This window comes from Trachypithecus francoisi, unplaced genomic scaffold (genome assembly GCF_009764315.1).
Source record: "Trachypithecus francoisi isolate TF-2019V2 unplaced genomic scaffold, Tfra_2.0 Lachesis_group19, whole genome shotgun sequence".
Lineage (NCBI taxonomy): Eukaryota > Metazoa > Chordata > Mammalia > Primates > Cercopithecidae > Trachypithecus > Trachypithecus francoisi.
Genome location: NW_022681464.1, coordinates 37816875 through 37829930, shown reverse-complemented (window position 1 = coordinate 37829930; position 13056 = coordinate 37816875). Strand labels below are relative to the sequence as shown.

General features: G+C 40.3%; 1 protein-coding gene across 6 annotated transcripts in view; it reads left to right on the top strand.

Moving 5' to 3' along the window:
* LPIN2 (lipin 2) overlaps positions 1 to 13056 on the top strand; it is a 104449-nt gene that overhangs the window by 63315 nt on the left and 28078 nt on the right. For all 6 annotated transcript variants that reach the window (XM_033178218.1, XM_033178217.1, XM_033178214.1 and 3 more), the window contains exons 3-4: positions 5826 to 5921; positions 9024 to 9325. In XM_033178218.1, the coding sequence (XP_033034109.1) occupies positions 5826 to 5921; positions 9024 to 9325 (398 nt within the window). The remainder of the gene's footprint in view (positions 1 to 5825; positions 5922 to 9023; positions 9326 to 13056) is intronic.

Here is a 13056-nt window from a genome sequence, read left to right as displayed (position 1 = left end):
TGACTGAGATACTAACCAACAGACCATAGGCTGGTTGACTTTTGTTTGTTTTAGGGAAGATTCATTCAGGAAGAAGATACTTGTATAGGTTTTTCTTTTTTTTTTTTTTTTTTTGAGACGGAGTCTTGCTCTGTCGCCCAAACTGGAGTGCAGTGGCCGGATCTCAGCTCACTGTAAGCTCCGCCTTTCGGGTTCACGCCATTCTCCTGCCTCAGCCTCCCAAGTAGCTGGGACTACAGGCGCCCGACACCTCGCCCGGCTAGTTTTTTTTTGTATTTTTTTAGTAGAGACGGGGTTTCACCGTGTTAGCCAGGGTGGTCTCGATCTCCTGACCTCGTGATCCGCCCGTCTCGGCCTCCCAAAGTGCTGGGATCACAGGCTTGAGCCACCGCGCCCGGCTGTGTAGGTTTTTCTTTCTCTCTCTCTCTCTTTTTTTTTTTTAGATGAAGTCTCGCTCTGTCGCCCAGGCTGGAGTGCAGTGTCGTGATCTCGGCTCAATGCAAGCTCTGCTGGGTTCACGTTATTCTCCTGCCTCAGCCTCCCAAGTAGCTGGGACTACAGGCGCCTGCCACCACGCCCGGCTAAAATTTTTGTATTTTTAGTAGAGATGGGGTTTCACCATGGTAGCCAGGATGGTCTCAATCTCCTGACCTTATGATCTGTCCGTCTCGGCCTCCCAAAGTGCTGGGATTACAGGTGTGAGCCACCACGCCCAGCCAGGTTTTTCTTTTTTGTATATCCTCTTCAGGTTATGGAGCAGCTGGAAGTTTTGCTAGGATATCTGATGTTAATCAAATGAGAAAACAGAGCTAGTAATAACACTTTGCAGGTACATAGTAAGATTTCTGTTTGTACACTTGCCCCACAGTGTCTACTTAAACAACATAGAAAGGCTTTGTCAGCATTTTAAAGCACAACAAAAGATCCTCACCATTTTCTGGCACAGACCTAAAAGTATGTGGTAGAGGACCACTGGTGTAAGTCGAAAACATTTATTTTCAGCTTTCTGCTGTTTTATATAGCTGATCTTTAAATAGAAATTTCCCTCTATTTAATTAAACTTAAATGTTATTTTGAGAGGGAAAGAAAATGGATTTCACAAAACTGGAAATTCTTTTTCTTTTTTTCCTCCAGGAATAGCGTCTCATTTCTAGGTATTACAAAATCAGTTTACACAGGAGAACGACATTTCAGGGTAGCAGGGCTTGTGTGGTCTGGCCTCTGTTCAGGGTCACGCTTTAGAAAGCAAAAGCAGTTGCAGGTTACTTGGGGACTTAGAAACTTTCCATTGCACAACAGTGTTATTTAGCCATAGTTGAGCTTCTCTGGGATTTTTCTTTCTTTGTGGTAATACCAGTAGTACTTTCAGACTGGACCTGTTCTGGGGTGATTGGCAACAAACTGAAGTTTCCCATTAGTTCTGTATGGATCTATTGTAAAACTGCTGATAAGGTATCAGTCATCATTACTTTTTTTGCTGGGATTGTTTTTTTATCACACCGGATCAGTGTCTAGCCTTTCAAAATGGAACCTGCAGGCAGATATATATATAAGAACTTATACATCTGTAAACGGTGACCAAATAGATAAAACACCTTTTCCTGCGTGCTATGTGCCACTATTTTAGGAAATAGTACAATTCCTGTGCAAAAGCTACACAATCATGTTACTCTCTTGTCAAAATGTTGCATTTTTAATAGGCATGTACCCATGAGACACAGGAAAAGATAATTTTTTTCCCCCTACTCCCTTAGTATCTCAGAAACCAAAAAAATATGTTTGGGAGGAAATGTGGCCATTTGATTTACCAGAACAGCTTTCCTGTGAGAAAACTGAAAAACTGTGAGAGTAAACCTGAAATCATGCCTACTTTGAGATATGCTGGCAATTTGCATTAACTGTTTGTCTTATTTTAAGTCAATTTGGGTTAGGGAAAGCTGGCCATTGATTTGAAAGTAAGACCCCAATTTTTCAAGTATGGGTGTACCTGTGAAGTGAACTTGAAATCATGACCAGCTTGAAACCACTGTTTAGAGTGATTTAGTATAATAATTTTCCCACTGCCATCGATACGTAATTGTTTGATAGAACAGCAGTACTCCCAGTAAATTTAATAACTTAGGAGTTTAATTTTATAAAGTAAACCTGTACTTGATATTTTAAAATTTATTTTTATTGATATCAGAAAACTGATGACTTGCTTATTTATAAAAGTTTCTTTTTTTTTGAGATGGAGTCTCACTTTTTGTCACCCAAGCTGGAGTGCAGTGGGGCAATCTCTGCTCACTGCAACCTCCGCCTCCCTGATTCAAGCGATTCTCCTGCCTCAGCCTCCTGAGTAGCTGGGATTATAGGTGCCCACTACCACACCTGGCTGATTTTTGTATTTTCAGTAGAGACGGGGTTTCACCATGTTGGCTAGGATGGTCTCGAACTCCTGATCTCAGGTAATCCACCCGCCTTGGCCTCCCAAAGTGCTGGGATTATAGATGTGAGCCACCATATCTGGCCAGATTATTATCAAAGTTAAATAACCCAGCGTATTAACACTGTTTTCATTGCTGATAACAGAAATTTATCCTCTTCCAGCTTAGGCAAAACAACTTGCTGTCAGAATTCCCTTTTTCTTTCCCCACCTCTCAGCTCTGCTTCCACTTGTGTTTTCTCTGTAATGTAAGATGGCCACCAGTACCTCCAGGCTCACAATCTGTTAACGCATCACCCCCAGTGGGGAGAGAGCTTCCTACAGCAGTATCAGCATTTAGCCTCCCTGTCAAAGGAGCAGACATATCTCTGGGACCAGTTTCTGTAGCTGGAAAAGGGGTATATTTATTGGCTTGGACAACAGTCCACCTCTACTCGCTAAAGCCACACCAGAAATACAGGTTGACTATCCCTTATCTGAAATGCTTGGGACCAGAGCATTTTGGATTTCAGTTTTTTTCATTGTTTGGAATATTTACATCATACTTACTGGTTGAGCATCCCAAACCTGAAAATCTGACATCTGACATCCGAAGTGCTCCACTGAGCATTACCTTTGAGTGTCATGGTAGTGCTCAAGAAGTTTCAGATTTTTGAGCATTTTTGGATTTCAGATTTTTGGATTTGAGACCCAACTTGTATATGATTGGAAACAGGATGAATAGACTCTCAAAAGACATTTGAGATATTCTTACCCAAAGAGTGGTAAGCCAGTTCAAAAGTCTACTACATCGACTGTTTCTCAGAGATACCAGTTTCATTTCAGCATCTTAGTCCTATATTATGTTCAGCACAATTAAGCCACAGTGTAAGAAGTAAGACTATATGGAAATGAGGGGTTATTTTTAAAACCGTTTTACTAGCATTTAATATATCAAATTAGTGTCCTTTTTAAAATAATCACCTTGGTGGGAAGAATTTGTTCCAACTTGGTGCTCTCTCAAAATATTTCTAAAACTTTTGTGTTGTTGTTGCCTAAAGAGTTCACAGCATATTCTTTTAAGTATTGCCAATATTGGCATAATTTGATGTTAGGTTTAATATTTGGAAAGACCAAACTCCATTTAAAGTCAGACAAAGATAATAAAGTAAGTAGTCATATTGAGAAGTGTCGTATTTGATTTCTAAAAGTAAGGGCTGTGAAGTGTTAATTTTTCTGAGATGGTGTATGAATAGAGTCTGAATTTGCATGTTACAGAAGCATTCTTCTATTTTCCCGGCTACCCTGGATAAATGGATAGCCTCCAAAAATGAAATTAGTTGCTCAAATTGTCCCAATTTGACTGTTAGTATAGGTCCTTCAAGTTGAGTTCCTTTGAAATACTCCCATCTGTTTTTGAACCCTTACTTCCCGGTACCCGAAGATGTTCCAGAAGAAGCTACTTTCCCTGCCTCAGCTCTGGCATTGGTTATTTTACCTCAGTTTCTTTTATTGAAGAATAGTATTCACAAACAAAGATCTGGTTATTAGGTGTGCTCATTACTCCTGAGGTATCATTGCTTTTAGGCAACCCGAGCTGGCAGAGCTAGGAAGTGGGTTGGATGTGTGTGCAGACACACACACACACCCACCCACCCCGCATCTATATATAAAAATCATGAGTGCACACGGTTCCTCCAATTCCCATCCGCCATCACAGGCTTCTTCCCCCTCCTTATTTGTAACTTTTCTCTTTCAACGGGAAACATGGCTCTGAGTATCATCAGTATATCTGCTTAGTTAATCCTAACACAAAATAGTTTCAGAATTGCTAACTCAAATCTCTGTGAATGTACTAAGTACTGCACAATATTTGTTTGGAGTAACTTATATAAAATATGTCTTTAGACTTACAATACAAGTCAAAATGCTGTTTCCAAGGTGACTAAGGTCTTAGTCCCATTCTTCCTCACCTGCTTCAGTGTGGTTATGTTATTCATACATAGGAGGTTTTTTGTTTGTTTGTTTTGTTTTTCTTTTTGAGACAGAGTTTCACTCTTGTTGCCCAGGCTGGAGTGCAATGGTGTGATCTCGACTCAACTGCACCCTCCACCTCCCAGGTTCAAGTGATCTCCTGCCTCAGCCTCCCGAGTAGCTGGGATTACAGGCGCCCACCACACCTGGCTAATTTTGTATTTTTAGTAGCAACGGGATTTCACCATGTTGGTCAGGTTGGTCTCAAACTCTTGACCTCAGGTGACCTGCCCATCTCAGCCTCCCAAAGTACTGGGATTACAAGCATGAGCCACTGCGCCTGGCTCATACATAGGAGTTTTATAACAAGAATTTTGACAAAATGTGTTGATAAGGTTTGGATGTCCTCTCCAAATCTCATGTTGGAATGTGAACTCCAGTGTTGGAGGTGAGCCTGGTGGGAATGTGAACTCCAGTGTTGGAGGTGAGCCTGGTGGGAATGTGAACTCCAGTGTTGGAGATGAGCCTGGTGGGAGGTGTTTGGATCGTGGGGGCAGATCCCTCATGGATGGCTTAACACCATCCTCTTGGGGATGGATGAGTTTTTGCTGAGTTGACAAGATACAGTTGTTTAAAAGTGTGTGGCACCTTTGTGTGGCACCCCCAGTCTCTTGCACCTGCTCTCACTATGTGATGTGTCTGCCCCCACTTCGCCTTTCACCATGAGTAAAAGTTTTCTGAGTCCTCCCCAGAAACCAAGCAGATGCCAATGCCATGCTTGTACAGCCTGCAGAACCATGAGTCAGTTAAACCTCTTTTCTTTATAAATTGCCCAGCCTTGGGTATTTTCCTTATAGCAACACAGAAATGGCCTAACGCATATGGCTACCTCAATATTTTTTTAAACATGGTATTACTTATCCCATCATTTCACCTGGTTCCTGGGAAAATGGAACCACCATCATCAGTGACCAGTCACAGCACCGATTGTCACCTGTTACTTACATAGTGAGTTGTGGGCTGAAGAGCTGTCAGTGAGGTTGTACTTGATGCAGTTGCTCACAGCTCACATACTGAGGTTCCTGAAACTTATGTGTATCTGAACTGTGTGAGGTGAGGCCTGCCTGTGCCATAACTTGGAAAGTGTGCAAATGTTTGACAATAATATTTCCATTTTAAATTTGAAAAATAACTTAAAAATTTTTTATATGTTGTAAAAATAAGATGGTGAAACATTTTCTTTCAATTCCTATTTATCCATCTCTCCTTCTACCAGCTCCATTTGGCTTCTTAGGGGTTGGGTAGGGGCAAGTAGCAGTGTTTCTCAGAGGCTGTATGTAGTTCTCAAAACTATACTAAGTTTGGCTTGAGAACTCAGAGTTCCGGTTTAGTTTAACTTGAAGGAAAGACTCCTTGAACATTAAGTCATACTTTGTTTCTCCCACAGATTGATATAGAAATCAACGGCAATGCAGTGGATCTTCACATGAAGTTGGGTGACAACGGAGAAGCTTTCTTTGTTGAGGAGACTGAAGAAGAATATGTAAGTTCGCGTGGGTCACACCCTCCTTACACAGTGTGCTCAAGCCTCTGGCACGTGGCCCAAACTGACTGTTTAGCAGTTTTTTATGGTTGATTGTACACAGGACTGTTGTTGGCTAGACAAGCTTTAGTTTCATGTTGAAGAACTAAGCCATCAAAAAGGAGCTGAAGGGATGAGGAATTTCTCTCCATACAAAGTTTCAGGGTGCAGGGAGCATGCTGAATGCATGTACTTGCACTTTTTGTAAGGGAAGGCACATCACTTTCTAACTTTAGTGAGCCTACTTACTTAGTGTTGCTTCTGGTTCGCATCTTGACTTGAATACATTCATTTCTGCCTGAGTAAGGCATTTCTCTTCTGGCTATGTGTTTATCCACACGTGTCCTTTCCACTGGGAATCATGTTTACCATTTTAGTTGGGATATTACATCGCTCACCTTTAGTAGTCAGGTGAATTCATTTATTATGATCTCAAGAGAGTTAAATTGATTGGCCTATATCCTTTTATAAGTGATTAACATGTTTGACTTCTTCTAGCAAATGAGCATCATTTGTTATGATCCCCCCTCCCTAGCACATACATTCTGTATCTACTGACTTTGAACGCTGATTAACTGTTCTTGATGGATTCAGTGTGGATCTATTTATTTATTTGTAGATTTTACATTCTCACTAAAAATTCAGATCACATAATGTGAATCTTCTTAAAAATTCTTTCAAAGGCATCAGTACATCATTCTTAATAAAGAATAAAATCTCAAATAGCAAAACTGATGAGCGTCAACTTATTAAGGATACAGGACTACTGTTTTGGCTTTGAAGATGAACTTACAGTTTGATATAATAAATTTACAAAGAAAATTATTACCAAAAAATACAATAGTAAAATGAGGATTGTTTATCAGTTTTTGATTGAGAAGCCAACTGCTTAGTTACCAGTATGTAAAGCAGCATTGAAACACTATGATTTATGAAGGGGAAGCTTGATCAGACTGGTGCTTTTTCTAGTTTCTTAACTACTTGTCTTTATAATACCTTGTTTGCATTTACTTGGCCTAAGCAACATTTCTCCTTATCAGAGACCAGAGGGAGAGAGCAGAATGAAAAGTAATGAAAGACATCTGTCACAAAAATAAAACACTTTTTGTATGTTTCTTAAAATTATAGATAATTCATAACACTGAACTTCTAGATCAGCAGGCACAGTAAGTGAGAGGACTGGGTTATTGATAATTACCTCGTTTTCATGGCTTATTCTGACAGTTCCACTAAAAACTATGCTTATCAAGGACAACTTTGAGAATGTCAACTTTTCAGCCTTTTTCTCCCTATTCCACGTGTGACTACATTGACCAGAGTTTCTCTTGTGTTGTATGCTTCTCTTTAAAACAAAAAATTGTTAATTTATCCAACAAATGTTGTAATTACTAAGCTATGCCACATGCTATGAATACAGCATGCTGCTGTTCCTCTAGGGGTTCGTCATTTAGAGTAGGATAACAATGACCAAAAACCCAGTTGCCATTTATCTGCTTTTTTTTCTTTCAAATTTTTCTCATTTAATTATATGTCATCAACATTCTTTTCAAGTCTAGTTCTAAACCTAACTGTGCTTTTGATAACTGCACAGTATTCCATAGTATGGACATACCACAGTTTGTTTAACCGTTTTCTTACTGGTAGGCGTTCAGGTTATCTTCATTCCACAAACATTGCTATAATAGAACTAAGAAATACCACCAGAAACCAAAACAGCTTTCAGTAAGTAAAATAAAGATCATTGAATTAAAAAATCCTCAAAGTCAGAGACCACAACCTCTCATCTGGGTTTCTTTTGGGCATTCAGAATATCTTATTACAGTTTCTCTGTAAGTGTGTGTTGCTAGTGAACACACATTTCTCCTAGGTAAATCAAACTTTAGCTTCAGGGTAGTATGTTTATCAAAGCTAAGTTCAAAAGCTTAATAAAAAACAATGACAGAAACCCATACATTTTCAGAACTGTTGTTTAAAAGCTTGAGTGTTTTAAATTATATGAGGTTAATTTTTTGTTGTTTGTTTTGAGATGGAGTCTTGCTCTGCTGCCCAGGCTGGAGTGCAGTGGTGTGATCTCTGCTCACTGCAACCTCCCCCTCCCAGATCTAAGCAATTCTTCTGCCTCAGCCTCCTAAGTAGCTGGGATTACAGGCATGTGTCACCATGCCCAGCTGATTTTGTATTTTCAGTAGAGACAGGGTTTCACCACGTTAGCCAGGTTGGTCTCAAACTCCTGACCTCAGCCGCCCGCCTCGGCCTCCCAAAGTGCTGGGATTGCAGGCGTGAGCCACCATGCCCGGCCTGAGGTTAATTTTTATCTCTATTATGTGCCTTCCATGAATGAAACAAATGGCTAAGACATGAATTTACTGAACACCAGACTTGATCGTTTATTTAGTATTAGGAGTTTGACTGCTTCTAAATATTGGGCGTTATTTTCTTCTTTTGAATTCCTACAAGAAGGAATATTTATTTTTTTAAAAACATAAGTGCTTTATGGTTTAAAAATTTACTAACGTCATTTGTTATAGGATATTGTCTCTAATTGCCTTTCTCCACTTAATTTGGCAAAACGTAAGCATTGGCCACTCTGTATCACTGCATCCTCACGTCACTCACCTGTCCTGCTGCCCTTTGTCTGATACAGTGTCCTTAATCTCTGCCTTCTACTTTGTCCTGTTCTGAATGTTCTGTGTGAGTTCTTGAGCGAGTCCTGTGTGATACCTCCTGAGATTGTTGTTGCTGCTTTGATCTTTGCTTTGTGACTCATGTAATGGGCTTAGCTTTCATTATGGCTTTGGGGTGTTCATGCTGACTTGGCGTGTCAGTCCCTTCAGGCAGACTCGGTTACATGTACCCAGATGGGCTAGCACTTAGCTGCCTCACAAGGGAAAGGCCTCCTCAGAGTACAGTAGGCAATACCTTAGTTCCATGGGACTGTCTTGCCTTTAGGGAATATGTATTTTCTTTTTTACCACTGTGAAAATTTATGTATTCAATATATTACTGCTTTAATTCACTGTTGAGTTTGTCATGGATAACTTTTCTTTCTCCATTCTCCTTAAGGAAAAGCTTCCTGCTTACCTTGCCACCTCACCGATTCCTACTGAAGATCAGTTCTTTAAAGATATTGACACCCCTTTGGTGAAATCGGGTGGAGATGAAACACCATCTCAGAGTTCAGACATCTCACACGTCTTGGAAACAGAGACAATTTTTACTCCAAGTTCTGTGAAAAAGAAAAAACGAAGGAGAAAGAAATACAAACAGGACAGTAAGAAGGAAGAGCAGGCCACCTCTCCTGCTGCAGAAGACACATGTGATGTAGGCGTGAGCTCCGATGATGACAAGGGGGCCCAGGCAGCACGGTAGGGCTCTCAGCCTGGGAAGGGTCTTGTGCTGGTACCTAGAGTTCATACAAAGCCAGGAGCTGCCAGTTTTTCATGGATATATAGTGTGAGGTTTGGGCTTGTTTTCCCCCTTTACAGTTTATTGTGGAATCCAGCAGCAAAGGCAGTTACTTTGTTCCTTTCAACTGTTCTACAAATATGCTACTGAAATGTCATTTTTAGCAGACTGATTGTGTGTTTCTTTCCATAAATAAGTTTCCAGGAGCCAAATAAGTTCTAAGTCAAAAGATCTGAATTAGTGATTTGTTCTTGGGTGAGCAGATACAGTTGGACACAGTGTCATCTCTGGAATTGCCCTACCCAGTGGCCTTAGGGTTGGTATCTTTTTCCTGAGGAGTTGAATTTTGTTTTATTGGAATTGCAAAGGAAGGAGTTTTATTTATTTTTTTTATGTGAGCAATCTTGATTGCTGCTTATTTACCTGCTCTGTAGAAGAGCTCATTATATGCCGTTTTTCATGTCAGCACTGCTTGGGGTTGAAGGGTAACAGTTGGGAGTAGCACACATTTTCTCATTCAAGATTCCGTTTTCTTTCACCTGTTCCACTCAGTGGCCACCTTGGCAGTAGGACCATGGTGGGGATTCTCTTTATTGGTGACTACTGGACAAGAAGCTGCTGCCCACAAGTGGCCCTGCATTTCCAGACTCTTTATTTGTGGAGGGAGCTGCTGGTCCACTTGTGTGTTTTCACCCCCTCTGCTGAAAAGAGGTCACACCCTACTTCCTGGAAAACAGTGCCGTTCAAGTGTTTTTCATCCTAGAATAGAGGGAAATAATTTATTTCTCTAGTTACGGAAACCAAATATATATCAAGGGTAAACTCTACCTCAATCTAGTATATGTTTTGTTTGCCAGTCTTTTGTTTTAAATGGGTCAAATCAGGAAAAAAAATATGCTTTGTTTTGTTTTTTAATTGAGACAGGTTCTCCCTCTGTTGCCCAGGCTGGAGTGCAGTGGTGCTATCATAGCTCACTGTAACCTTGAACTCCCGAACTCAAGCAGTCCTCCCACTTCAGCCTCCCAAGTAGCTAGGACTGTAGGTGCTTACCCCTACACCCGGCTAGTTTTAAAAATTTTTCTGTAGAGATAGTGTCTTGCTATGTTGCCCAGGCTGGTCTCAAATTCTTGGCCTCAAGCAACCCTCCCGGCTCAGCCTCCCAAAGTGCTGATATTACAGGCATGAACCACTGAGCCCAGCAAAAAAATGTTAATTAATATAGTATTAGTATATTATAATTATACTGCATTAATGAATAACATAATCCCTTTTTTGTAAAACTTCATTTTCTAAAATTTTGAAATCTAGATTTTAAATCTTAGAATTAAACATCTACATTTGATAGTAATTTTTTACAATTTGATGTTATAAGTAACAGCCATTTTTAATACATGAAATTGTTTTCTACTCCTCTTGTTTCGTTGCTCACGAGCTGTCATGTCTGTGGTGTTCTCTCTTACTCCCCCCACACTGAATATGTAGAACACTTTGATTTCAGTTCTGATAGAATGCAGAATTCCTCCAATAGGACTAAACAACAAAAGATGGAAAGCAATAATGGAAAAGTATGTTAAGCTCTACAAACCAGAGTACACAATATTTACAAAATTTTAAAATCCTGAATGAATCAATAAATTTCGGTAATTTTTTTGTCAGTGTCAAAATACTAGCCGAGAAGAGTTTCATCGTAAATGTTCTGAACTCTACTTTTATATATCATCGATTCCCAAAGAAATTTAAGCTGATAAAAAGTACCAGAATTTCTTAAAAAGAGACTCTTCCTGTCCTTTTCCTTCCTCCTTTCAGTCTTTCAAAGGCTATTTGTCCTTCTCTTCTGTAGGAGAATAAAGTATGAGAAGTTTTACTTTTCTGCTGCTTGACTTCAGGAATATTAAAAACATTATAAAAAGGCCGGGCACAGTGGCTCATGCCTGTAATCCCAGCACTTTGGGAGGCCAAGGCGGGAGGATCACCTGAGGTCAGGAGTTGGAGACCAGCCTGGCCAACATGGTGAAACCCCATCTCTACTAAAAATACAAAAATTATCTGGGTGTGGTGGCAGGCTAATTACTTGGGAGGCTGAGGCAGGAGAATCACTTGAACCTGGGAGGTAGAGGTTACAGTGACCCGATAATCACACCACTGCCCTCCAGCCTGGGTGACAGAGAAAGACTCCATCTTTAAAAAAAAAAAAAATATATATATATATATATATATAAACAAACAATTCCTTTAAAAGTTTTGTCTTATGTATAGTAAAATGTGTAGGTGGGCAAGAAACATGTATTCTTTTGAGAAAAACTTGAAATGCTTACACATCTTAAATTTTATTAGGATCAGCCTTGTAATGCTCCCAGAAGTGCTTCGTTCCTAAAAATATTTTTACCAACTAAAATTCTTCCAAGATCTACCAAAAAGAGCACCGAAGTAATGCTTTTGCCTTAAAATTTTGTTAACATATGTCCTTTGTTAGACATAATAGAGCAAAGTTGAGAATTCCTGAACAACCTATAGCTTGGGAAGTAAAAAAAAAAATTTCTAAAACATAGGCCAAGTTCCCTACTAAATTGTACAAGAATCGTTATTCCAAAGGAATTTGTAAATGAATGTTGTAAGCCAATGCATGGCAGAAATATTAGTACACACCTTGTTTTTCCAGATGGTGTGAAAGGCTGTATCCACTGTGTACTGATTTGGTTGACAGGTATGAATGGCTGCCAGCCTATCTCTAAGCCAGCACCTTGCTGGCTTGGTAAGCAGGCATGTCAAAACACGTGTAAGCTGGGGCCTTGCAGTCATTTTCAGGTGGTTGGTGGTTTGCTTTTTCTTTAGGTTACCGTGGAATAGTAGATGCTGCCACCTGGAGGAACGCTTCCTGAAATTTCCTTAAAATAGAATCTGCTTAAATAATACAGTCAACAGAAATTAGGTCGTTAAAAAAAGAAAACAAAATGTAAACATCTGTGAAAATTCAGGTTGTATTCTGAAATGAACACTGAGCTAAAAGGTAGACAGACTGGGCCCATTATAGATTGTAGAACAGTAGCCTCTTCATCACTCAGGGCGTTGGTTTCTTTTCTTTTTTTTTTTTTTTGAGACGGAGTCTTGCTCTGTCGCCCAGGCTGGAGTGCAGTGGCCGGATCTCGGCTCACTGCAAGCTCCGCCTCCCAGGTTTACGCCATTCTCCTGCCTCAGCCTCCCGAGTAGCTGGGACTACAGGCGCCGCCACCTCGCCCGGCTAGCTTTTTTTGTATTTTTCAGTAGAGACAGGGTTTCACCGTGTTAGCCAGGATGGTCTCAAACTCCTGACCTCATGATCCGCCCATCTCGGCCTCCCAAAGTGCTGGGATTACAGGCTTGAGCCACCGCGCCCGGCCAGGGCGTTGGTTTCTTAATCTATAAAGTGAGAGGATGGAAGAGGCCTTTACAAGGCCCCTGTCAGCTCAGCACCTAGACTCTTAACATTATTTGAGGGAAGCTATTTATGGTCATTAACAGCATATGAAACAACGTGTTCAAAATCTAAGAGAAAAAGAATAGGAAGTCAGTTGCTTTTGCAGTTGTGAGGACTAGGAATTCTGTGGCGTTGTGGAATTTGCAGCTTTCCTATAGCATATTCTCCTCAGCCCCTACCATTTAGAAAAGAAATTATTTTTCTAGAGAAGATAAATGCACAAAATAGTTTTCTCTT